This window comes from Pituophis catenifer, unplaced genomic scaffold (assembly GCF_029215685.1).
Source record: "Pituophis catenifer annectens isolate HBS135680 unplaced genomic scaffold, rPitCat1.0.hap2 SCAF_4, whole genome shotgun sequence".
Classification (NCBI taxonomy): Eukaryota; Metazoa; Chordata; class Lepidosauria; order Squamata; family Colubridae; genus Pituophis; species Pituophis catenifer.
Genome location: NW_027256884.1, coordinates 121,693,959 through 121,721,799, shown reverse-complemented (window position 1 = coordinate 121,721,799; position 27,841 = coordinate 121,693,959). Strand labels below are relative to the sequence as shown.

The 27,841-nt window shown below is 43.9% G+C and overlaps 1 protein-coding gene across 1 annotated transcript in view; it reads left to right on the top strand.

Annotated features, from left to right (window-relative positions):
• NAALAD2 (N-acetylated alpha-linked acidic dipeptidase 2) overlaps positions 1-23,195 on the top strand; it is a 41,346-nt gene extending 18,151 nt beyond the window's left edge. The window contains exons 9-18 of the mRNA XM_070944012.1: positions 2,219-2,338; positions 2,700-2,782; positions 3,823-3,886; positions 10,200-10,267; positions 12,099-12,190; positions 14,756-14,846; positions 17,256-17,520; positions 19,178-19,259; positions 19,770-19,862; positions 22,936-23,195. Coding sequence (XP_070800113.1) covers positions 2,219-2,338; positions 2,700-2,782; positions 3,823-3,886; positions 10,200-10,267; positions 12,099-12,190; positions 14,756-14,846; positions 17,256-17,520; positions 19,178-19,259; positions 19,770-19,862; positions 22,936-23,125 — 1,148 coding nt within the window. The 3' untranslated portion in view covers positions 23,126-23,195. The remainder of the gene's footprint in view (positions 1-2,218; positions 2,339-2,699; positions 2,783-3,822; positions 3,887-10,199; positions 10,268-12,098; positions 12,191-14,755; positions 14,847-17,255; positions 17,521-19,177; positions 19,260-19,769; positions 19,863-22,935) is intronic.
• The last annotated feature ends 4,646 nt before the right edge of the window (positions 23,196-27,841 follow it).

Sequence of the window (27,841 nt, the reverse complement as noted above, 5' to 3'; positions counted from 1 at the left end):
ATCCTCTTTGGCCTCCTCGCTGTCCGACGCGAGCACCGGCTGCGCAGGATGCTGGCGTGATACCACACCAGCCTCCTCATCGTCGGGATCAGCCACGATCCGCGCAGGCTGCTGGCGGGCCACAACCGGGTAGCTGGAAACCAAGTTAAGCATGTGTTTAAGGAAGGCAAGGATTACAGCGGATGGCATAAGGGGGACATATCCATGATTGTTTCTTTTGGGGGAGAGGTATTGGAATTAATACTTTCCCATTCATATTCATTCTGTTTTAATGCTTATAGCATCTGCTTTGTTGGTTTCCGCTTCAACATGTGGATACCTGAGTTCCAAGGAGGTGGCAGGAATTTAAAATAATATCAAGAAATAACAGGAGTCAGTAGAAACATCAGAAGCTTTGGGCAAAGATCGATGGCCCAACGGAAGACATGAGTGCTGGTCAATGGTGATAGATGTTGTGGTCCGCCAACAGCCTGTGGAGGTGGCAGCGGAGTTGGACAGTGAGGAGGCTGGGGAGGAACATGGCCCAGTCCTGAAGTCTGGGGAAGGCCCGGATGAGGGCTCTGCGTCAGAGGCAGAGATGGAGCCAGGGCCATCTGGGAGTTAGGAGTGGATTCTGGAGCCTCCAGAGTCGGATAGCAGAGAGGCAGAGGAACAGGAGGAGCCTGTTCCTAGTGCACACATGCGCAGAGCTGCCAGAAGGCACAAACAGTTAAAACAAAAGGGACGACTTGGGACTAAGGCCTGCAGATGATTGGCCCCTCCCATAAGGCTTAAAAGAGGAACAAAGGCACATGGGCCCTTTGCAGGAAAGCAACATTGTTAATTCTGTTCCCAGTCGGCATCTCTGTTTGATTCTGGACTCTGTTTGGCTTTGCCAAGTAAGTCTTTGGCAGCGTGTCAAAGGAAATAAAGGTTGGTGATTATCCTGAAGGACTTCTCCCGAAGGAATTTTTGCAACTAATTAGGACTCAACTGTGAATGAACGTAATTCACAGCTGTTGCAATAAAAGGGGTTTTGAGTCATGGTTGTCCCAAAGGTGCTTTTTCAAGAGGCAACTGGACTTTCTGTTTTTTTCTTTGAAGACATTTTGCTTCTTATCCAAGAAGCTTCTTCTTCTGAAGAGCTGAAGAAGCTTCTTGGATGAGGAACGTCTTCAAAGAAAAACCAAATAGTCCAGTTGCCTCTTGAAAAAGCGCCTTTGGGACAACCATGACCTGGATGACTGAGAATCTCCATAGACATTTAGTGATGCAGAGCTGAAGAAGCTTTTTGGATGAGAAGCGAAACGTCTTCAATGAACAACCAGAAAGTCCAATTGCCTCTTGAAAAAGCATCTTTAGGTTTCACCACTACTGTTTGTTTGTCCTTGCGCTGATTCCTCGGTCAACAATCCCGAATAACTCAGGCCAGAGCTACCCAACATCAAAAACCTCTGTCAGGCTATCCCACCTCCTTTACATCTATTTCTGAAATAGAAAAAAGAAATCTAGCAAGTGTCAACTCACAAAGCATCCGTGGCCTGCTCTCAAGTTGCCATAGGCCAGGGGGAATGGGAAACCGGCGAAATGGCACAGCAGCCAAAAACAGATGCACATTCCATGCTTATCTCCCTCAAGGCTGTATCCCAGGGTTACCTACAGCAGCCGAAGGGGAGTGACCTCTACAACCTGTGAAATTGCTCTGTTGGCGGATGTGATTGATGACACACCCTGGGGGTGAGGGGGGAAACAGGGTCATAATTGGAGCGTAAATTACGTAGGGTCAGAGCTGGCTTGCTGTCAGGGTTCCAACAGATGCCCTAATTAAATCATGAGTCTCAAGACAAGCTTCAAAAGAAATCCAGTTATTTATTAGGAGCTTCATGTTGGTACGTTCCCAAGTGAAGCCAGTTCTGACCAAACATAATTTACGCTCCAATTATGACCCTGTTTCCCCCTTCCCCCCAGGGTGTGTCATCAGTCATATATGCCAATGGAGCAATTACATGGGTTGTAGAGATCATTCCCCTTCGGCTGCTGTAGGTAACCCTGTGATACAGCCTTGAAAGAGATAAGTCTGGAATGTGCATCTGTCTTTGGCTGCTGTGCCATTTCGCCAGTTTCCCATCCTCCCTGGCCTATGGCAACGCGAGAGCAGTCCAGGGATGCTTTGAGAGTTGACAGCAAGTTTGTTCTGAATTTTAAGAAAGTGTATTGTTCTTCTGCTTCCTTTTCTTAGATAGGTATATAATCTTCGGAGGCCACAGAGATTCCTGGGTCTTTGGGGGTATTGACCCCACCACAGGAGCTGCTGTCCTACAAGAGGTTGCTCGCAGCTTTGGCAAGATGATGGAGAAGGGTAAGACTAATAGATGGAAAAAATTGGGAACCCAAAGCAGAGATGGGATGTGCTGGGATTTAAATGTCAACATGCGTTTGAAGTGGGTTCTAAGTCACCTTGATCCTTTGCTCAATAAATGTGCCAGCTGAAATAAGCTAACAAATAAAGCAAACTCTTCTTCCAAAGATAAAGGAAGGCCCAATAGACGTTTCTACCAAGCAGCTTAAACTTCCTTTGTCATGCTAAAAAGGATGTATTTGCTTCGTTTTTAAACTAACTCAAGCTTATTTGTCCATTGACATGGATAGGTTTGCATCTTCAGCCATCAGCAGGGCAAAGAATTAAGGTTTCTCTGTCATCTTAATTTCATCTTGCGTAGGTTGGAGGCCAAGAAGAACAATCATTTTTGCCAGCTGGGATGCAGAAGAATTTGGATTATTAGGTTCCACAGAGTGGGCAGAGGTGAGTGAAAGGCTCTGTAAAATTGTATTATTTACCCACAGGTTGTCCTCGACCTGAGAAAAGTGGTTTATGACTGGTCCTCACAGAATGGAATGGAATAAAATAGAGTAGGGTAGGGCAGGGCAGGGCAGGGCAGGGTAGGGTAGGGTAGGGTAGGGTAGGGTAGGGTAGGGTAAGGTAGGGTAGGGTAGGTAACAGTAACATTAACAAACATTAAAAGTAACAGTAACAGAGTTGGAAGGGATCTTGGAGGTCATCTAGTCCAACCCCCTGCTCACGTAGGAGACCTATACTAGGGATTCGAACTGCCGGTAGGGTAGAAGAGAAGAGAAAAAAGAGGAGAAGAGGAGAGGAGAGGAGAGAAAAAAGAAGAGAGGAAAGAGTTTATTTGGCCAAGTGAGATTAAACACTCAAGCAATTTGCCTCTGAGGCATAAGCTCTCTGTGTATATGCAAAGCAACAGAATAATGATAATCATAATAATATGATTACCAATAAGAGAGGGGAGTAAGAAGGATAATATGAAGGATAAATAGTAATGCTACAGCCATACTACTAAAATTGTCTTAGGTATGCACAGGTGGTCCTTGACTTATAACCACTGAAAAAAATGACCTGTCTTCACATGACTGTTGCAGTGGGAATGAGTGGGGTGGGAATGGAGATTTTGCAGTATCCTCCCTGTCACGCCCACCAAGCCACACCCACCAAGCTACACCACACCCACCAAGCCACGCCCACAGAACCGGTAGTAAAAAAAATTGGATTTCACCACTGATTCTAACCACTGCGCCACCAGGGCACACAGCATGATTGGTACATCAGGGCTGAAGAGTGTTTGGCCACACAGATAATGCTGAACTTCAAGTCCCGGTTTCCATTGGCTGTGACAACAGGAGTTTCTGGGAATTATAGTTCAGCCACTTTTGGAAAGTTTCCAATTCCCCCCACTTTTCATTTATATGCTCTTCATGATTGATAATAATGGGCATAATAGAGTTCATTTTTTAATTTAATTTAATTTTTTTTTGCAATTGCAGGAGAACAGCAAACTTCTTCAGACACGGGCTGTGGCTTACATCAACACCGATTCTTCCATTGAAGGTGAATATCAGATAGACTAGCACTGATGATATTCCCTAGTTAGGGCTATGAAATATGTCTGCAAGAAAACAACCAATCTCAGAGAGAGCACCAAGGATCCCTCACAGTTGTAATACATTTAGTCATCCTTGAGCGATCTTGTAAAGCTTAAGTAGGATTGGACCTGGCTGGCAGATGACCAAGAAATTGTGGGCCTGTGGACTAGGCCATAAAGTTGAAAAACATTCTGGAAGAAGGTAACACCATTTCTATACCATCCAAGAAAATGGCATGGATGTGTTTACAAAGTTATAAGACTCAGGCTCAACTCAAAGGAAATTTTCCTTTTTAGCAATATCTTGAGAGTCACAATTTTCCAATCTTGTATTAAGAGATGTGTGCAACACACAACTCATACAAGATCCAAAGCGACAATCATGGGTTACAATAGACAGAATTGTAATCAGTAAACTACAGGAACAACAACAAAAAAAATAGCTTCTCTTTTAAGCTTCCCTTAAAACAAGCTACAGATTATTTAGTAACTGTATTAGGTCATTTTAAACCAGATCATACACACAATCTTATCTTGGGCTAGGAAGAGACATGGTGGCTCAGCGGCTAAGATGCTGAGCTTGTCAATCGAAAGGTCGGCGTTTCGGCGTTTTGAATTCCTAGCGCTGCATAACGGAGTGAGCTCCTGTTACTTGTCCCAGCTTCTGCCAATCTAGCAGTTCGAAAGCAGGTAAAAAATGCTAGTAGAAAAATAGGGACCATCTTTGGTGGGAAGGTAACAGCGTTCCGTGCACCTTTGGCGCTTAGTCATGCCGGCCACATGACCACGGAGACGTCTTCGGACAGCGCTGGCTCTTCAGCTTTGAAACGGAGATGAGCACCGCCCCCTAGAGTCGGGAACGGCTAGCACACATGTGCAAGGGGAACCTTTACTTTACCTTTAGGAAGTTACTGTAAGCAGGATTGGATAGCGCCGTGGTGGTGCAATGGTTAGAATGCAGTACTGCAGGCTAATTCTTCTGACTGCCAGCAGTTCAGTAGTTCAAGTCTCACCGGCTCAAGATTGACTCGGCCTTCAACCCTTCCAAAGTCGGTAAAATGAGAACCCAGATTTTGGGGGAGATAAGATGAATCTGTAAATCACTTAGAGAGGGCTGTGAAGCGGTATATAAGTCTAAGTGCTATTGCTATATGGGCTGTAGACCAGTGGTGGGTTCCTCCTGGTTCGGTCTGGTTTGGCCAAGCCGGTAGCGGTGACGATATGACGTCACCGAACCGGTTCTCCCACCCCCCCACATTATTCTTACCTTTTATTTGGTCCCACCCCCAATCTATTGCTGCCTCCTGAGTCCCAGCTGATGACTAGAGGGAAAAAAAACTGTTTAAACTCTTGCCGTGGGGCTTCAAAGGGCCGTCCTACAGCTGATCAGTGTTAAAAGCAAACAAATGAGTCAGGTCATAAGTGCGAGAACTGGTCGTAAGTGCGAGGACCTTCCAGAAATGACTCTGACCAGCTAGCCACGCCCACCTAGTCACATAACCTCCAAGCCACATCCACAAAATAAGCCACGCCCACAGAACCAGTAGTAAAAAAATTTGGAACCCACCCCTGCTGTAGACTAGACAAGGGGGTGGAGGGTTGAGTGATACCTTGGAGGAAAGCGGTGGCAAACCATTTTTATTTATTTATATATATTTTTGATGGTGGGAGAGAAAAAGGTGTGAAACATCCATTTGTCACCAGGAATCAAGGTTGGCTTGAAGGATACCCTTCATACACTGAGACATTGTGGGAGAAGGAGTGGCAGAGCCTGGATCAAAAGAGGAATCAGCCTAGAGTCACTAAATAGCCACAAATGGACTTAGTCCAACCGCTCGTTAAGTTCATTATCACTTATCTAGAGCCCAAATTATGTTAACCATTAGTTAACTAGATTCCTGTATATAAGGTAAAGGTAAAGGGTCCCCTTGCACATATGTGCTAGTTATTCCCGACTCTAAGGGGCAGTGCTCATCTCTGTTTCAAAGCCAAAGAGTCAGCGCTGTCCGAAGACGTCTCCGTGGTCATGTGGCTGGCATGACTAAACGCCAAAGGCACACGGAATACTGTTACCTGCCCACCAAAGGTGGTCCCTATTTTTCTACTTGTTTTTTTAATGTGCTTTCGAACTGCTAGGTTGGCAGAAGCTGGGACAAATAATGGGAGCTCACCCCATTACGCAGCACTAGGGATTCGAACTGTTGAACTACCGACCTTTCGATTGACAAACTCAGCATCTTAGCCACTTATACAACGTCCCTGTATATAGACGTGAGCAATAAATCAATTTAATTGAAACTTAATGTGTGGCCTCGGTCTTTTGTGCCTGATAGACATGGAGACCACGCAGAGATTGAGGCTACCTCATTCTTAGGCAGTTTCTCTTTCTAAATTTATTTTCTAATTAGCATCTCTCTATCTTTTGCAGATCCTAATCTGCAGAGAGCCCCTGGGAAAAACCTCCCCTGAATTTAATTAAGTATCCGGTGACTAAGTGGGAAGTTAGAGTGACAGACAGATTGCCAACATCCAGCCCTCAACCACCTTATAAGTAAGGTAAGCATAAAATGCCCCAATCTGTGAGATTTTTTGGGGGGTGGGCGCATTTGCCAAAATGCCCTTCTCTTTTGGGAAGAAGAAATACAATCGGAATAATTTCTCTTCCAGCAGAATGAACATTAGCCAATGTAAAACAGATTTTTTAAAAATGGGAAATTCATTTTTAGCCCTGCCATCTTGAACATCTTCCTAGCAATAGATGCTCATTTTAAAAATAGATTATTATTAGTTGTTCCAGTACAGTCTCCTTCAAGTTGTGCCTAATGTTTGGTGATTTTGTAGACTTGTTCACACATCCATGCAGTTTTCTTGACATTAGTGGGGAAAGCTACGCCTTCTTTCTTGATTTTTTAAAAAAGCTTTCCATCTATCCTCCAGTCCTTGGATTTCCTGGTAGTTTTCCATCCAGATACTAACCAACTGAGGTCCGATTTAACTTCTGAACTCCAGCAAGTGCTGCAAGTTTCTAAGACGCTGAAGTTAACAGAATAACAGAGTTGGAAGGGCCTTTGAAGGTCTTCTAGTCCAACCCCCTGCTCAAGCAGGAGATCCTGTATCATTTCAGACAAATGGTTGTCCAGTTTCTTCTTAAACACCTTCAGTGTTGGAGCACCCACAATTTCTGGAGGCAAATCCTTCACTGGTTAATTGTTCTGTCAGGAAATTTTTCCTTAGTTGTAGGTTGGTTGTCTCCTTGATTAGTGTTATAATTACTATTTACTGATGGTGGTTGTCAACTTGCAAAGCTTTCAAGTTGCCATGAGCAGGAGGGAGGGAGAACTGATAGAGCTGATTGATTTCCCTAACTGAAGTGCATTCCATACATTCTTCCTGACCGCAATCAGAAGGAGGGTGTTGGATTTCACAGCCAGCCAAAGTGGTTAATTGGAGAATGTGATTTATGACATGGCCAGAGAGGAGGGGAGAGACAGGGTCATAGGGGAACGTAAATCTACGTGGGATTAGTTCTAACTGCATCTGAATATTGCCGAAATGATGCTCCTAATAAATGACTGTATTTCTTTTGAAGTTCGGCTCATGGCTCATGAATTAATGAGGGCATCTTTCGGAAACTTCACAGTGGTATTACAAACTTAAATGGGATAATGTATAGGTCAGGGGCAGTGGTGAAATCCAAATTTTTTTACTACCGGTTCTGTGGGCATGGCTTGGTGGGCGTGGTGTGGTGTGGCTTGGTGGGCGTGGCAGGGGAAGGATACTGCAAAATCTCCATTCTCATCCCACTCCAGGGGAAGGATACTGCAAAATCCCCATTCCCTCCCCACTCCAGGGGGAAGGATATTGCAAAATCTCCATTCCCAACCCACTCTGGGGCCAGCCAGAGATGGTATTTACCAGTTCTCCAAACTACTCAAAATTTCCGCTACCGGTTCTCCAGAACCTGTCAGAACCTGCTGGATTTCACCCCTGGTCAGGGGTGTCAAACTCGATTTCATTGAGGGCCGCATCAGGGTTGCGTTTGACCTCGGGGGTGGAGGATGGCCAAGGTGGGCGTGGCCAGGGTAGGCGTGGCCAGTTTGACATCACTCATGTTGTGGGGGGCACCTGTGGGGGCCAAGTGCTAAGGCAGGATTTCCCTCAGACTCTCCCTCCCTCTCATTATAATCTCCCTCCCTCCCTCCCTCCCTCCCGAACTCTGTTTTCGCTGGCAGAGGCACCGCGGGCCGGTCCTTTGCTGTTTCCAGGGTGGCCCCGCGGACCAGATTTAAGCACCCCGTAGGCCGTATCATCCCACGGATCTTGAGTTTGACACCCCGGGTATAGGTAGTCCTTGATTTACAACTAGTCACTTAGCAACCTTTCAAAGTTTCGACAGACCTACTTGGGGGGTACTAACAACATGGATTCAAAGTTCTGACAGTTGGACTTCCACACAGTCACATGACCACACTTCAGGAGCTCAGCAACTGAGCTGCAAGCATGGCCGTTTGTAGTGTCCCACAGTGACATGACAGCAATATCTGGCTCAAACTGAACCACTGATTCACTGAACAACTGAGACACTTACTTAGCCACCAGAGCAAAGAAATGTCACACAATTACAATCCTCATGACTTACAGATCTAGTGGGCAAGCTCCATTATGGTCATTATTCAAGGATTACCTGCACTGAAATTTTTGAAAAGATGCATAACAATTCAATCCATAAGGTAAAAAAAAAAAAGGGGGGGGGAGTTTCCCTGTCAGTCATGTCTAACTGTAGCAGTGGTGCAATCCACATTTTTTTACTACCAGTTCAGTGGGCGTAGTGTGGCTTTGTGGGTGTGGCTTGGCCATGGCAGGGGAAGGATACTGCAAAATCCCCATTCCCTCCCCACTCCTGGGGGAAGGATATTGCAAAATCTCCATTCCCACCCCACTCTAGGGCCAGCCAGAGGTGGTATTTGCCGGTTCTCCAAACTGCTCAAAATTTCCACTACCGGTTCTCCAGAACCTGTCAGAACCTGCTGGATTTCACCCCTGAGCTGTAGGGAACGATGCTCATCTCCGTTTCTTGGCTGAGGAAACCGGTGTTGTTTGAAGACAATTTCTGTGGTCACGTGGCCAGCATGACTATATGCCAAAGATGCGCAGAATGCTGTTACCTTCCCACCGAAGTGGTACCTATTTATCTACTCGCATTTGCATGCTTTCAAAAAATGCTTTCATTGGGCACAATGAGAATATATCTGCTGAACAAAACTCCGCATTGGTGACAGGAAGGGCATCTGGCCATTAAACACTCTATTAGCTCCATTCAGTTGCCCAGACTCCGCCCCTCAAGGGATTATGGGATCATTCAAAGGAGATGATGATGATTTGCAAGTTCAATTACTGCAAGTTCAAATCTCACCAGGCTCAAGGTTGACTCAGCCTTCCATCCTTCCGAGGTAGGTAAAATGAGGACCCGGATTGTGGGGGCAATAAGCTGACTTTGTATAAAAAGAACACCACTTGTGGGGGGTGACGAAAGCCCTACTAAGCAGGTATATACAAAAATATGAAGGCTATTGCTTAACGTATTGTAAGCCGCCCTGAGTCTCCGGAGAAGAGTGGCATATAAATCGAACCAATAAATAAATAAATAATAAATAAATAAATAAATAAATAAATAAATAAATAAATTTGCATGCTTTCAAACTGCTAAATGGGCAGGAGCTGGAGCAAGGAACTGGAGCTCACCCGTTTAACTAGCACTTGGGTCTTGAACCTGGCTGTCAGCTCTTCAGCGTACAAGCTCATGATCTTTAACCACTGAGCCATCACGCCCCCTCAATCCATAAGGAATCACCTTTATTTAGACATCTCAAATGAATTTGAGAGCATATTCTAGGACTGTGTCTGTATAAAACTACATTCCAGTTATCCAAGTGCAGAAATTAATGTTATGGGTTGGTTTAGAACAGAAGAGATGGCGGTATTTTCCATTATTTTATTTTTTTGTCAAGGGATCTCAATTACACTGTCTCCTAGGAGTTGTTTTATGGTTGTGCATGATATGTATGTAAGTATCTTTCTGTTTACATGTAAGCTGTCAGAATTTTTATGCCTTGACTCGACTCGAGAGGAGGGAAAATTCCCTGAAGGGCAAGAAAGAGAGAAGGTTTGCTCCTGTAGATAAATTCAGTTTGAAGTAGAGGAGGCTATGTTTTAATTTGAATTTTTTTGAGAGGGAACTGCTAACATTGATTCAAAACAATTTCTGTATTTGTGTTGCAGGCAATTACACTTTGAGGGTTGACTGTACTCCTCTTCTGAACCAGTTGGTCTATAATCTGACAAAAGAGGTATAGTTGGGCAATGCACAGCATGGGGAAAACATTTTGCTTTGAACCAGGAATGAAAGCACCACCAATTCCAGATGTTCGTCCATCAAATAGCCAGCAGAACCAACATCCATAGTTTTTAGTTATTCTGGTATGCAATGGAAATCAAACTCAGGCAGGGCAAGTAGAGGAAGGCCAGTTCACATTTCTGCCCTCCTCCTCCTCCCCCTCCCCCTCCTCCTCACCTCACTCTTCCTCCCCTTCTCCTCCTCTTCTCCACCCCTCCTCTTCCTTCCCCTCCCTCCTCCTCAAAATCAAAATGTTGACCCTGTCTACTTTATGGTAGTTCTGATTAGCCACAAAATGATGGCTGGGCAGTATCCTTGGAACTGTTGTGGCTCCGTTACCTGAGCCTGTGTCATCGGCAGGAGAGGACTCCGAGAGTGAAGGAGAGGAGTTGGCAAGGCCTCCCTCTCCAGGACCCTCCTCTTTGGCAATGCCTTCGGTGTCCGCCAAAGGGCAAGAGATAGGGCCGGGGCCAAGCACGTCCACGCAGCCACAGGTGGACAGTGATGAGAGTAATGAGTCTTGGCTGGATCCACGCCAGCGTCGCAGAGATAAGCGCGCGCAACAGAAGAAAAGGCGTGCCAGAGATTAGGCTGAGTCACTGGACCACACCCCACAGGGTATAAAAGGGAGCGTGGTGGCCAGTCAAGCCTTGTGACGAACAAAGCTGAAAGCTTCCACGTCATTCTGCATTGCCAGACTTTTGCTATAGACTTTGCTGGATTATATTTGGACTTAATTTACTCTGTAATTATTGAACATTTTACTTTGATGTACCAGAAGCGGAGAGAAGTTATCTTTTCCCTTCGTGAGTAATAAACTCTTGGCAGGCAGCCACTAGGTTGCTGCCAAGTTCCGTTATCATAAGGAAAAGGATTTTGTCGGCTGGTTTGGTTTTTAACTCTTGGACGTCTGTTGGTGTGTGTGTGTGTGGGACGGGGACAGAACAGGAACCACTTGTGCCTCATGGTTATGTCTACAGAAGTAAGGACGTGTCGTGCATCTGTGCCTCCCTGAATGTGGTTCCTCCTATCACCAATATTTCAGCACTTCATGATCTAGCAGTCTTAAAAAAAAAAAAAAGAATGTATTAACCTATGAAGAGTGAGTTGTGATTATCTGGCTGGTCATCTCAAGAACAGAACTGCTCATGTTTGGGTGCAGCCAATTTTGGCTTTCCTATCTAATGTAGATACAGTAAGCCTGGATGTTCTCTGGGCAAGTGAAGATGAAATGAATTGAGGTCTCTAGGAGCTGGAATCCTGGATAAGATCCCACTCTGGTGGAAAATTATGAGCTTGAACATCACTTATACTCAATGCACATAGGTTCCAGTGTTAGTCTGCGGACAGCACATAATGTCAAGGGCACACAATAAAAACTGCAGCATATAATGAAGGTACATCCTTTATTTTAATAATAATAATAATAATAATAATAATAATAATAATAATAATAATAATAATAATAATAATAATAATAATAATTTTATTTCTATACCGCCCTTCCCCCGAAGGACTCAGGGCGGTGTACAGCCTATTTAAAAATACAGACAAAACAGCAATGTAAAATTTAAAATAATTAAATAAATTGGCTCAGATTTTGGGCTGTCGCTTTTTGTTATTGTTGCTTAAGTTATCGTTAAGTTTGTAAAACTAGAAGAATGTCTTGATTGTGCTAGGTAAGTATTCAAATCAACTAACAAATCAACCAGCTTGGATCTAAAGCATTTAAAATGCTTCAAGTAGCAATATGGGTGACAGAACAAGTTTCATTTCCTACATAGGTCTCAAGTCCTGATGAAGGCTATGAAGGAAAATCTCTCTATCAGAGTTGGCTTGAGAAGGATCCTTCCAGTGAAAATAATCAACGACCCAGGTAAGATATGTTCTTATCTACATCTTATTTGCACGCCTGCCCTGGGGACACATGGGAGAACTATTATAGTTTTTATATCTGCTGCAGAACTGTAAAAGCAGTGTGCTTCTATTCCCTCATTGACCTGCAACACACTAGGCTAGGCTCAAATGGAGTTGGGTTAGAGCATGGTGTCCTTGATGATAATAAGTGGACATACCAATGTTTTCTCGAAAATAAGACTGGGTCTTGTATTAATTTTGCCTCCAAAAGATGCGTTAGGGCTTATTTTCTAGTTAGGTCTTATTTTCAGGGAAATACAGTACTAAATGCATCCATCTGTCAGACAATCATAACTGGGGCTTATTTTTGGGGTAGGACTTACATTGCGAGCATCCTGAAAAATCATGCTAGGGCCTATGTTCTGGTTGGGTCTTATTTTCAGAGAAATACGGTACTAAATACATCTGTCTGGTTGATGATCTTAACTGGGTCTTATTTTTGGCGTAAGACTTATATTACGAGCATCCTGAAAAATCATGCTAGGGCTTATTTTCCAGTTGGGTTTTATTTTTGGGGAAACACAGGAGTCCTCAACTTACAATCATTCATTTAGTGACCATTTGAAGTTACAACAGCACTAAAAGAAAGTTACTGCTGACTGATCCTCACACTTACAATTGTCACAACATTCCCATGGTTACATGACCAAAATTTGGGTGCTTGGCAACTGACATGTGTTTACAATGGTTACACTGATAGCTACATATGTATGACCACAATTGAGCCCCAAATTTCTGTTGCTAAGTTAGAAATTTGTTAAGTATGTTTTGCCCCATTTTACGACTTTTCTTGCAAACATTTGTTAAGTGAATCACTGCCGTTGTTAAATTAATAACATTGTTGTTAAGTGAATCTAGTTTCCCCATTGACTTTGCTTGTCAGGAGGTCGCAAAAGGTGATCACATGACCCCCGGGACATTGCAACGGTCATAAATGTGAGTTAGCTAGTTAGTTACATTAGTCATCCTAATGTAAATCACATGTCCCTGGAGATGCTGCAATGGTCATAAGTGTGAAAAATGATCATAAGTCACTTTTTTCAGTACCATTGTAACTTTCAGTGATCACTAAGCGAATTGTTGTAAGTCGAGGACTAACTGTATACTGCTTTACAGTGCTTTACAGCCCTCTCTAAGCGGTTTACAGAGTCAACATATTGCCCCCAACAATCTGGGTCCTCATTTTACTGAAGGCTGAGTCAATCTTGAGCCTGTTAGGATCGAACTGCTGGCAGTCGGCAGAATTAGCCTGCAATACTGCATTCTAACCACTGGGCCACCACAGCTCATCTCAGGATTATGTGATCCCCTTCCCAGCTGGATTCCGATAAGCAAAGTCAATGGGGGAAGTTGGATTCATTTAACAACTCCATGATTCACTTAGAAACTGCAGTGATTCACTTAACATCTGTGGCACGAAAAATCAGGCACGGCTCATTTAACAACCATCTCACTTAGCAACAGAGATTCTGGTCCCAATTGTTGTTGTAAGTCAAGAACTACTATAATATGCTGCCGAATCCTTCCATAGGGAAAACCTAGCCATTGTCTCAACATGTTGTGCGAACTGGGTCATCACGTTAAGCTGTAAAATGGTTCATTTGTGAAAATGTCTCCTGCTATGCAGATATAGCAATTGTAGTCTGTTAATCTGAATTTTATGTGAAGCCACCCATTATATTGTTCACCAGTGCTGAACTCAAGCAATGTACCAGGACTTTTCCAATTCAATAGCTGGGTTGCAGAGATTTTTGGGGATCGAGCTGGGCAGAAATCCATAGTTAAGAGAAATTTGTTCAGCTTCGGTTAATCTAGAAGAGGTTATGATGTGGTTTGTTTCTGAGAAATGGGAAATTCAGATTGTCTTCTCCTGCTGCCTCTCCTTTTTTTATTTGAGGTGTTTTAAGAGGACTTTTCATGGGACGCAGTGGCTCAGTGGCTAAGATGCTGAGATTGTCGATCAGAAGGTCGGCAGTTCAGCGGTTTGAATCCCTAGTGCCGTGTAATGGGGTGAGCTCCCGTTACTTGTCCCACCACCATACTTAAGTAATCTGCAAAGATCCCTTCTTTTTATCCCCAACATAAAAGTGCCAAAAGTTATGTCAGAGTTTAGGCAGCATAACTAGTATTATGAGATAAACCCAGGAGCAAAACACAGCACACAGCACACAGCACATAAAGCCTTGAGATAATTAACAGTGGTTTTATCTACAGCTAAATATATACAGATTTACGTGGTAAATACCTTATCATACATCTACTGACACAAGAGAGCAATGAGATACACGAGGAGAGAGAACATGAGGAGAAGGGAGACGCCCTCTAATGGCTTCCCTTATATAGGCAGCTTCTGCCCAGCTTCTTAAAGTGGCAGTAACCCTGCTGCTTCATTCCCATTGCATCAGCTTTCAGTTGCCTCCGCTTACAACCTTACATCAGCTTACAGCTATTAAATCTACATACCCTGACAAGTTACAAGAAGATTGAATCTTGAATTCTCCTCTTCCTTCTCCTATCTGGCCAGGATCAACAAGCTTGGATCGGGCAGTGATTTTGAAGCTTTCTTTCAAAGATTAGGGATCGCGTCTGGCAGAGTCCGCTACACTAAGAACCGGGTAAGCCGAACTGCTTGCTTAAAAAGCTGTCACCAACACCTTTTTGGAAAGAGCAGTCAATATATTTATTTTATTCCGTGAATCTATTTCTTAGCTGCTTGAATCACCGAAGCCACTCTTAAGTGGTCTACAGGGAGTAGAGATTAAAAACAGAAATGTAGTAACATAAAGCAGCAAGTGGGTCAAAAACCACATTGGGGAAGGAGGATTCCATAAAACCTAGAACTGAGGAGAAATTTCCATTACTAATCAGTGGAACAGCTTGTCTTCAGAAGATGCTCCATCACTAGAGGTTTCCAAGAAGAGATTGGACAGTCATTTGACTGGAATGGCATAGGGCAGGGGTGTCAAACTCAATGCCCGTGGGCCGGATCCAGCCCACAGTGTGCTTAGATCTGGCCCACAGGGCTGCCCTGGAAACAGTGAAGGATCGGCCCACAGTGCCTCTGCCAGCAAAAACGGAGCTCAAGAGGGCCACAGATGGACCTCCCAGGCTCCATTTTCACTGGCAGAGGGCTGCAGGATGTCAAGCTGGCCATGCCCATCCTGGCCATGCCCACCCCAGCCCCCCGAGGTCAAACACAACTCTGATGTGGCCTTCAATGAAATCGAGTTTGATACCCCTGGTATTAGGTTTCCTGTTGGAGCAGGGAATTGGACTAGAAGATCTCCAAGGTACCTTCCATCTCTATTCTAAAACAGTCCCCAAGGGCATTATAAATCCCTCTGCCCCCGGGGCTTGGTAGAGCAGCCAAAGCTATAAGGCTCTTCTGAGGCAAGGGGAATCAGAACCATGTAGATCTTGGAGGATGGTTCAGAAGACGACACTTCTCTAACATTTATTTATTAAACTGTATTAATTTATTTATTAAATTTATTTGCCATCTACTTGACTGTTGGAGCAAGTCTGGGCAGTTTAAAAAATGATAAAAAAGATAAAACTATAAAAATAGTTTAGATGAATAAGAATTAAATAGAGACTAAAATCACCATAGCACTTAGACTTATATAGCGCCACATAGTGCTTTACAGATGTCGAGCCGTCTATCTGCTGCTGCTAACGGAACTCGACAATGACTGCTGAAAGCGGCATGTGTGTGTGTGATCGGGAGGGGGTGGTCGCGCGTCACGGGTGTTGGTGATGGGTTTTGGGGCGTGGATAGGGCTCTGCTTGCATGGTGATGGGCGGAGCAGGATCGTGTGGGGCGATGGGTGTGGGATTGATAGGGTTAACAGATCCGGGCTGACGTCAGCACGGGATGCCCCTGGAAGCCGGAAAGGTGGAAACGGATGCCGGCTTCTCAGCGCGCTATTTAAACAGCGCTAAACGCCGATGCGGGAACTCTGACATGATTGCTGTTAGCATATCGGTAGCAAGCTGTTGCTGTTAGCTGCAAATAAACCATCCTCGAACCACCACCCAAGCGTGTTTCTTGGTGGAATTGCTCTGGCAGCCAGTGTTGCCGAGATCAGCACTCTCTAAGCGGTTTACAGAGTCAGCATATTGTCCTCAGCAATATGGGTTCTCGGTCAATGTTGAGCCCCTGAGTTGAACTCCAGACTGTGGGCAGAGTTTGCCTGCAATACTGCATTCTCACCACTGTGCCACTGGGGTTCCTAAAAATCAAGGGAATGGATGGGAAGGAAACAAGGTCTTCTCTCTTACTCCATCAGCCATCTCCAGCATAGGTTACCCCTATCAGGGTCCCAAATCAGTTGGCAGTGCCAGGTTTTAAGGCCCTCCAGAAGGCCAGAAGGGATGGGTTTCATCTCTGGTGGCAAGATGTTCCAAAGGGTGGGTACCATAGCGAAAAAAGACTCTTCTCCTACAGTCTTTCAGTCAAAATTCCTTGATTGACAGAGTTCGTACCAAGCCCCTTTTTCGGGAGCAAATGGTACAAGCCAATCCCATCCTTCATTGGTGGTTTTACATACCCATAGCAGATAGCAAGACTGAGTCTGACTTGGCGACACCATTATTTTTGAACCATTCAATAAACTGCCAAGAGGCCCCACAAAGTCATTAAAACTCAGTTTTACCTTCTACAGTGCTTCTAAAAATGGCTTCCTCAGAGCTAAATGGATAGAACCGGTAGTAACAAATTTTACAATTCACCAGTGGGCCACGCGCACGAGCTTGCTTCGCGCGTGCGCGCATGCGCTCTTCTGCGCAGGCACAGAATCATTTTCATGACGTCAGGGTCAGTGGGCGGAGCCTCCTGCAGGTTTTACTACCGGTTCTATAGAACCGGTGTGAACCGGGGGCAACCCACCACTGACTCTGATTATTTGGGATGCTGTTGACTTACCTCTGGTTTTGAAGAGATGTTCTGAAGGGAAATTTGAAACTTTGCCGCTGAATATGGACTTCATTCTATTGACTCATTTATTTTTTTTTCTTTTTGACAGAAAGTGGACAAATACAGTAATTATCCTGTATACCACACTACCTACGAGACTTTTGAACTGGTCAAACGGTTTTACGATCCCTCTTTCCAGAAACAGTTCACTGTGGCTCAAATACGTGCAGGCTTAGTCTATGAGCTTGCAGATTCTCCAGTCCTTCCCTTCCATTGTCAGGATTATGCAGAAGCTTTGAAACTCTACGCTAATGAAATCTATGACCAGGCCAAGAAACACAAAGAAGAACTTGAGAAGTACCAAGTTTCATTTGGTAAGGTTTCTCTTGAACGTGACGCGGAATCCATAAATTTATGATCGAGCTTTCTATTCACCATCATTCTGCCCACCAAAGATAAAATCATAGATTTTATCTGGCCTAAATCTTCTCCCCTTTTTAAATGTAAATTTTAATTTGTTTTTAAATTATGGGGTATTTTAAATTTGTTCAGCCAAATTATTTAATTCGTTTTTATTCTGTTTTTAAATTTTTGTATTTATGTGTTTTATCTTGTGGCTGTTCACCACCCTGAGTCCTTCGGGAGTAGGGCGGTATAGAAATTTAATAAAATAAACAAATAAAATAAATAGATTTCTTTTAACATATTTATTTTATCAACAAAAATAAAGTACAGAACAAAAAAAAAAAAACTAAACCCCAAACAAACAGAAAAATGAACATTCAACACTAACAGTGAAAAGAAAAAAAAAATATTGTGTACAAAATAAGGAGGAAAAAAACAATCTCAAAATGTCGAATAAATCTAACATTAAAACATAAAAAAATCCACCCCAGCTGGATGTTGAAAAATGAATTAAAAAATAGAGTAGGGTAGGGTAGGGTAGGGTAGGGTAGGATAGAATAGAATAGAATAGAATAAATAGAATAGAATAGAATAGAATAGAATAGAATAGAATAGAATAGAATAGAATAGAATAGAATAGAATAGAATAGACTGAGTTGGAAGGGACCTTGGAGGTCTTCTAGTCCAACCTCCTCCTTAGGCAGGAAACCCTATAATAGGTTTTCTTCCCTTTATCTGAGGGGTTTTTGATCCATAATGATCAAAAATGCCATATAAAATAAACAAATATTCCAGATGTGGAAATCTAATAAACAAATCAACCCAACATCTAATCATATTATATATATAAAAATAAAGAAAACAGTCGATAGGTTAACCCAAACATTACTCTAATCTTCAAATTCCTCTGTTAACATCTGTGAAGTTTCCGAAAGATGCCCTAATTAATTCATGAGCCATGAGCCAAACTTCAAAGAAATACAGTCATTTATTAGGAGCACCATTTCGGCAATATTCGGATGCAGTTAGAACTAATCCCACGTAGATTCACGTTCCCCTACGACCCTGTCTCTCCCCTTCTCCCTGGCCATGTCATAAATCACATTCTCCAATTAACCACTTTGTCTGGCTGTGAAATCCAACACCCTCCTTCTGATTGCAGTCAGGAAGAATGTATGGAATTCACTTCAGTTCTCCCTCCCTCCTGCTCATGGCAACTTGAAAGCTTTGCAAGTTGACACATCTGTTATTGTATTTAACACATAGAAAGTCCACAGAATAATAGAATCTGAAGGATTTTTAAAAACCATTTAATTAATTCCTATGTTTGGCAAAGGAAACGTGCTGTAAAAGTTCCTGAGGGGGGGAAAAATCCAGAAAAATATTCTCCCCTCCCCTTCCCATGCATTCCTATAGAAGCTGTTGGGCAGAGGCTCAATCCATTGCCAACTCCTCCAGCCTAAGCCCCCCACCCTCTTCCATCTTGGTCATGTGACCCAGAACAGAGCTAGTCTGATGGTGTTAAAAATGAATTCCAGAAGCCGTGCAGGGCCATCTTTCTCGATCTCGTTTAAACTCTAGAAATCCCAAAGCTTGAAGCTCACTGTGCAACTTTTCTGTTCGCAGATGCCCTGTTTTCGGCTGTGAATCATTTTGCATCTGTAGCACCTGTTTTTCACCGCAGGCTTTCACAGCTTGACATGAATAAGTAAGTTTAATATTTCTGCAAAAGTTAATGCAACTTTATTGGCGTTATTGATAATCGTTCATCCGTTCGTCTTTAGGAGAAAGTTTTGCTTGTGTCACAGTCAGAGGTGGGATTCACTTACCTTCCCTACCGGTTCGCAAATATGACGGCGTGTGCCTTCCACATGCTCAGCCTTCTGCGCATGCTCTTTACTTGCATGCGCACCTCCCACACATGCGCATGGCCTTAAAAACGTGGCTAAAAAGGACGGCATTACATCCGGGCCAGTGGGCGGGGCTTACCGCAGTCGGCGCTACTGGTTTCCCCGAACCAGAGACAACCGGCTGAATCCCACCACTGATCACAGTGCTTCAGCACTGTGTAATAGACTTCAACTCCCAGAATTCATGTATGACTGGGGAATTCTGGGAGTTGAAGTCCACCCATCTTAAAAGTTGTCAAGGTTGAGAAACATTATCCTGAACAGTACAGGGGTGTTTGATACCTTCCTCTGTCTTCTATCTTTTGCAGCCCCATTGCTGTTCGGAGCATGAATGATCAGTTGATGTTTCTCGAGAGAGCTTTCATTGATCCTCTTGGCTTGCCAGGCAGACCATTCTACAGGTAAAGCATCTGAGTGCAATGAGACTTTTTGCTAAGTTGTTGTTGTTGTTGTTAGTTGCGAAGTTGTGTCCAACCCATTGCGACCCCATGGACAATATTCCTCCAGGCCTTCCTGTCCTCTACTATCCTCTGGATAGTAAATCCTTCATTTAAACTCACGCCGACTGCTTCAGTGACTCCATCCAGCCACCTCGTTCTCTGTCATCCCCTTCTTCTTTTGCCCTTAATCGTTCCCAGCATTAGGCTCTTCTCCAGTGAGTCCTTCCTTCTCATTAGGTGGCCAAAAGATTTGAGCTTCATCTTCAGGATCTGGCCTTCTAAAGAGCAGTCAGGGTTGATCTCTTCTAGGACTGACCAGTTTGATCGCCTTGCAGACCAAGGGACTCGCAGGAGTCTTCTCCAGCACCAGAGTTCAAAGGCCTCCATTCTTTGGCGCTCAGCCTTCCTTATGGTCCAACTTTCACAGCCATACATTGCAACTGGGAAAACCATAGCCTTGACTATATGCACTTTTGTTGGCAGGGTGATGTCTCTGCTTTTTAATATGCTGTCTAGATTTGCCATGGCTTTCCTCCCCAGGAGCAAGCGTCTTTTAATTTCTTGGCTGCAGTCCCCATCTGTGGTGATCTTACTTTTGCTAAGTATGACTTAGTAACACTTGACTTTTTTGCTGTGTCACAAGCAGTCCTCGATTTACAACTGAGAATTTTTGTTGGTAAGCGAGATGGTGGTTAAAAGGAGCTGCACCCCATTTTTGCAATCACTTTTCTCCTGGTTGTTAAATGAATCACTTCGATTGTTTACTGAATCATGAGGTCATTAAGCAAATCCGGCTTCTCCATTGACTCACCTTGTCAGAAACTGTCTGGGTAGGTTGCAAATAGCACTTAGACTTACACATCGCTTCATAGTGCTTTACAGCCCTGTCTAAGCAGTTTACAAAATCACCATATTGTCCCCAACAATCTGGATCCTCACTTTACTGATCTTGTATCTTGTCCTTTTATGCACACTGAGAGCGTATGCATCAAGACAAATTCCTTGTGTGTCCAATCACACTTGGCCAATAAAGAATTCTATTCTATTCTATTGGAAGGATAAAAGGCTGATTCTATCATGAACCGGTCAAGATCGAACTCCAGGCTGTGCACAGAGTTAGCCTGCAATATTGCATTCTAACCACTGCGCCACCATGGAACAAATAACGGTTATGCCAAATGCCCAAATTTTAATCACATGATTGTGGGGAAACTGCAATGGTCATAATATGAGAACTGGTCATAAGTCACCTTTTTTTCAGGTGGGTTTGTAATTTCGAACCGTTGTTCAATGAATAGTTGTAAATTGAGGACTACCTATAATAGACCGGAGAGGTTGGGAGATGAATGAACAAATGGGTTTAAAGAGTTCAGCTGCTCAGGTAACCAGTATTCAAAAGTCAACCTGCCGAGAACATTTGCACTTTTGGCAGAAGAATTGGTACTAAAACAAAGATGTTTTTCCATATTCAGTTGGCAAAACACTAGCAATAGCACTTAGATCAGGGGGCTGCAACCTTAAATGCTCAAAGAGCCATTTGGACCCGTTTCCCACAGAAAACACCGGAAGCCACAAAACCTGGGTGGGCGTGGCCAACTCGATGTCACTCACTTCCACATGACCCCTTAGCCACACCTACCCAGCCGGTCATTAGGGCAGAGAATCAGGTGTTAAAAAACACCGGGAACCACAAAATCCTTTTAACATAGCTCTCTCTCCCCTCCCACCCTCCCTCTCTCCCCCCACTCTCCCTCTCTCTCTGTATCTCTCTCTCCCCCACACTCTGGATCTCTCTATCTCTGCCCTGGCCGCTTCTCCATCCTCTGCCGTCGCCCTTACCTTCTCAGGCCAGGTGAGGAGTGACTGAGAGGGGAGGGCGAGGGGCGGGGCCAGCCAGTGGTGGGATCACCTGACAGGGAGCCACAGCACAGGGCCCAAAGAGCTGCATGCGGCTCCGGAGCCGCAGGTTGCTGACCCCTGACTTAGACTTAAATACCGCTTTCACAGTGCTTTACAGCCCTCTCTAAGTGGTTTACAGAGTCATCATATTGCTCCTCTGACAATCTGGGTCCTCATTTTACCCACCTCGGAAGGATGGAAAGATGGCTGAGTCAACCTTGAGCCAGTCAGGATCGAACTCCTGGCAGTGGGCAGAGTTAGCCTGCAATACTGCATTCTAACCACTGTGCCACTACAGTTTCAGTTAAAATATAATCTCTCCTGTGAGGATAAGGGACAAGTTCCCTTTGTGAACTTCTTGCTGATACAGCTTCAGGAAACAGCTAATGTACGTTGTTCTCTGATATAAGCAGTGGTGGGATTCAGCCAGTTCAGGCCAGTTCGGACAAACCGGTTGTTAAATTTATGGCTGGCCCCTCCCCGCCCCATCCCTTCCAGGAGTCCCCACACAGCCCATTTTGGCTCCCAGGTAAGTGCAGGAAGGCCTCCTAGGCCCAAAATGGGGTGCCGGGGTGATGTTGTCCCCCCGCAGCCCATTTTCACTCCCAGGCTTCAGAGAAGCCTACTAGGCCTAAAACAAGGCGCGCGCGGAGGGGGGGGCGGGCAACACATCCCCCTATGGTCCGTTTTTGCTGCCTTCACACCCCTGGCCAGGCCCACCATGGCCAGGCCCACCCAGCGGTCATTAGGCAGAGAACCTGTTGTTAAATTATTTGAATCCCACCACTGAATATAAGGCAAAACTATATTTTTAAAAACATTTTGATTTCAGGCAGTTTTGTTAAGGATGTTTCAGGCTGTCCTGTTGTTTTCTTATACCTTGCTAAACATTGTTCCTGCAAGCTTTCGCAGAAGGCACTTTAAAAGCCTGACATTTAGAGTTAAGATTTGCCGTTCTGCCACAACATCCCAAAGATGCTTTTCAAAAGGCAATTGGACTTTTCCTGGGTTTTTTTTCTCCCCCCTCCTTGAAAACATTTCGCTTCGCATCCAAGAAAGCTTCTTCAGTTCTGCTAAATTTGCACAACTTTGCTAATTTTTTTTCTCTTTTTGCCTCTGTCTTTTTACTCTGCAGACACATTGTTTTTGCTCCAAGCAGTCGCAACAAATACGCAGGCATGTCATTCCCAGGGATCTATGATGCTCTGTTTGATATAGGCAGCAGGACAGATCCACAGAAAGCTTGGAAGGAAGTCAAAAGACAGATCTCTATTGCAGCCTTCACCGTGCAGGCCTCTGCAGGGATTCTGGAAGAGGTTTTGTAAAACGACGGCTGTAGAACAGAAGCAGCCAATTTGATTTGCATGGCCGGAAAATTTATATTACATGTGCAATTTTACAATTCCAGCACATTATGGTAATACTGCTTCCAATTCTGGTGATTTGAACACTGATAAAGTGGTTTTTGGTAGTCGTTTGCTCTCCAAGCTTGTTTCAATTTAGTTTCTGAACGTTTCGTTACCAAATTAGGTAACATGATCAGGATTTTCTTGTCCTATTCCTCTGATTCAAGGAATCAGAGGAATGAAAATTTGAAATCCCCCTTTACTCCAATACAGGTAGTCCTTAAGACCACAAGATAGTCCTTGACTTATGACCACAATTGAGACTGGAGTTTTTGTCGCTAAGCAAAGTGGTTGTTGAGTAAATTACGTCCAAGTTTATATTTTGGGCCACAGTTGTTAAGCAAATCATTGCAGTTGCTAAGTGAATCAAAGAGTAGTTAAAAGAAATATGACTTCCCCCACAGCCCTGTTTGTCAGAAACTGGCTGGGAAGGCCACAAATGGTGATCAGAGGATTACAGCACACTCTTTAATTGTTGTAAATGTGTGTCAATTGCCAAGTGCTCAAATTTTGATCACACGGTTGTGGGGATGCTGCAACACGTTCATTAAGTGCCAGGACCAGTTGTAAGTCACTTTTTTCAGCTTTGCTCTGACTTTAAAGGTTCCTGAATGACTGGTTGCAAGTCAAGGACTTTCTGCATTTTTCGCTGCTTAAGGCAGTCCCAAAACATCTAGCTTCAAGTGATGGAGCCTGAGGATGTCAACATTGTTCCGTTCATAAACTGGCCTGTGAATGGAGTAGCTGATTTCAGACAGCCCGTGGCCGCTTTGATGTTTTGGATTATGCACAAAATACAACGAAGCTGTTTTGCTCTTTGCATATGGCTGTTTTCTTCTGAGCACAAATGGGGAACTTAGGTGGGTGTGTGGGAGGGGGAAGACGAAATGGTTGGCTGAGTAGAAGATATTGCAATATGAGAAGCAGTAGCACAAGTATGGAGGGAGAGAAGATACATGGAAAGAATTGTGGGGTAGGCAAGGGAGGGAGACATGCTATGATGGGCCATCAGTGCTGGCAGCTAAAGAGGGAGGGCCTTGGGAAAATTTGGAGTGGTGGATTATGCACCTCAGGAAGCTCGTGGAGGCGAGGTAAGGGGTAGTGTCCAGGGGTGGGCTGCTGGGGTCCAGAACCTCTAGCTAAGATTCTGTGCAGTTCAGAGAACCCCCAAACCCCACTCCTGGCTGGCCCCACCCACCCTGCCCCGCCCCTCCCAGAAGTCCCCACGTGGCCCGTTTTGCATGCAGGTAAGTGCAGGGTGTGCACGGAAGCTCTGGGAGGGTGAAAAACAGACCTACTAGAAATTTGGGAAGGCTGGAAATGGGCCCGTTTTTGGCCTCCAGGGCCTGGAAGGCCGTTTTCGCCCTCCCAGAAGCTCGAGGAAATCCTCCAGAGCCTGGGGAGGGCAAAAACGCTCCCACCCGCTGTGGTGCAAGAGGCTGACTAGGCCACGCCCACCCAGCACCCAGAGAACCCCTTGCTAAAATTTTTGAAGCCCACACGATAGAGTCCCAAAGATGCTTTTTCCAAAGGCAACAGGACTTACTGTTTTTCCGTGAAGATGTTTCACTTCTCATCCAAAAAGCTTCTTCAGTTCTGATTGAATGGTGGTGAACGGAATTCATAGCAATAGCACTTAAGATTTATATACTGCTTCAGTGCTTTACAGCCCACTTTAAGCAGTTTATAGTCAACATATTGCTTTCCAACAATCTGGCTCCTCATTTTACTGACCTCGGAAGGTTGAGTCAACCTTGAGTCGGTGAAACTTGGGACTTCCGAACTGCTGGCAGTCAGCAGAATTAGCCTGCAATACTGCATTCTAACCACTGCACCACCAATTTATATTCCTTGGAGTCAACTGGTCCTTACTATTCTTTTTGAGACTTGCTGAGGCTAACTGGAGGTTTACCTCTGCCCTCAGGGGACATTAAACAAATCAGTTTTTGCTGAATGGGCTTGTTTTTATTTTTATTTTTTTGCTGGAAACCAGAAATAAAGGCTGGAAAATGGCAACAACAACAAAAATGTTGCAAATTGTAGTCATGTGATTGCAGGACACTGCAAATGGCCATCAAAGTTGAGCCAGTTTCCAAATGCCCAAAAATGTAATCATGTGACACGTCACAAACAGGTCACAAATAGTTCTGGGAAGGCCTGCCCTAACTTCATGGTTAAGGACCGATCATAAGTTGAAGTATCTGTAGTTTATTCCATGTCAGATACAACACTTTTTTTCATAACTTGTGTACATCCCTCATGTCAAATGTCACCTACATGTCACCTCCAAACAGTGTTTTTTTCCCTAGGTACCTAATAGCATAGAGTTCAACTTTCCTCCAAATGGTATTCTTTAGATGTTCTACATTGCTCTTGCACAACTAATGTCAAACCAGGTTGAGAAAGAAGAATGGGGTAGATTGATCCTGTGGAAGAATCTGATTTTGCTTTGAGAAATATGTACCTGAACTTCGCTTAAAGCAATCTCTCAGCTCTTCTATAAGTAACAGTTTCTCCACATATGATAAAAACATTCTCTATGGGTCCTTCTGTGGTATTAAATTGCCAATGGCTTTGATGGAAATAGTCAATAAAATACATCCGCTGCACAAATTTACACAATATAAGCCAGAACATTCAATTAATCTTATCTGGATCTGAGCAAACAGGTCTTCTTACATGCAACAAACAAACAAACAAAATATTCTCACAATTCTTCCAAAAAGGTAGAAATTAGGCACTAAATTGTTTATTTCAAAATTTATAAAAAATATCTGAAAGCATGAAATCAAATATCATCCAACACAATTTAAAATGAACATCCATGCATGGGAAAACCAAAAGAAAAAGAAAAGAAAAGCATCTGAAAAACCGAAGTGTTCCAGACACCCTTCTTCTTCACTTTTCATACACAACTGAAATTCTTAGGTACGGTATGAAAAAACAGCCACTGATTTTTTTAAAAAAATCTCATGCTATAATTTAAAGCATATATCTTTATTACTATACAGAATAGATCTTTTTTTTTTTTCCCGAGACAAAAATCCAACAGTACTGACTGTGGAAATGGTGACTTGGCTGTACAGCACTAATATCTTAATAAAACTTGGGTCCCAATTTAAACATGCTTTGCATTTAAGAATGCCCATGCGTTTGATTGGAAAAGAAGTGATTCAACTATAAACATGAAAATTGTGCTTGAAATGGCAGAGTCCTTTGAGCAACTGCCCAAATTAAGACCTACAGGAGGCCTTGCAATTGTAACACTCCAAGCTAAATTATTGACCAGGTTTTTTTTTCCTTGCCCAATAACAGGGGGTCCCCAATCTTGTGGACTTGCAGACTTCAAGTTCCAGAATTTCCCAACCAGCATAGCTGGCTGGCTGAGGAATTCTAGGCGTTGAAGTCCACAAGCCTTAAAAGTTGTTAAAATTGAGGATCCCTGCAATAGGAGACTACAAAAATGGCAGACAAAGAATGCTGTCGAGGCCCATCAGGAGTACACAGTGCTGGGAAGGATTCCGTACAACGAATCAATCCCTCAATAGGTCTGAACCACAGAAGCCTGTGAAAATTGTTCACTGCACCTCAAGTGCCAACAGCTTATTTCAAGGGCAGGGAAAAAACAAACAAACAGGAAAGTTACAGTATGATAACTTCTGTGGTTAAAAATCAGACTTTATCAAGGCAAGTAAATGAACACGCAACTGACAGACTGGGGAATGGAGTACTGTTCTCCCAAAGGTGCCTGCATATATTGGTTTCAAGTCTTGCTAGCGCCATTGCCTTTGAACAAACTGGTATGCAATATGAACTGGATCCAAGTGTCATGCTAATGAAACATGACAATGCTGGGAAGTAAAATTACAATTGTTAACAAAGAGCAACCATTTGATATTCTGAGACCAAATTGACCTCTCGTTGGAAAATTACTCTCCAGAAACTTTAATTAGACAATTAAGATCAATTTGGATTTGTTGCACGTTCTCCAATTTCTACTTGTTATTTTAAACCATGGCTTTGTTCTTGAAGAGCAATTTTTTTTTTTTTTGCTTTCAAATATCAGAAGAAGTGTTTGTATTCATCCTGCTTTACTTTGCTGCAATTAAAATTTTGCTTGACTTGTCTTGATGCAATTTGCTGTCTTGCCCAGGGGTCAAGCCACAGGAAATATCAATAATCACCAAAAGAATCTGCTGGGCATAACAACAGTGTAAGTTGCTGGGAGGGTCTGTCACTCACTGAATGGCTTCTCCAGACCCCTGAAGGCAGGGTACTTGCATTCAAGGGTGATTGGGGTACAGTGTGGTGGCTTTTAGGCAGAAATTCAAAGAAGCTGACCATCCAGATCAGAAAAGCAGATGCTCCAGAGCTAATTGGAGCACGAAGGACAGAAGAAGCAGATTCTATATATGTACGGTTGATTTAAGGTCTATCTTCTAGAGTAGCGTTCCCAACATTTCCTGCTCTGCAGACTGGCAGTGGTGAGGGGGGATGGTATCGTGTGTGCGCACGCCACTTGCACCAATGCAGCTTCGTGCAGGCACACTCACCTGCTGCTTGCAGGCCCAGTTTCAAACAGGCCATGGCCTGGCACTGGGCTGCAGACTGGGGGTTGAGGGGGCCCTGTTCTAG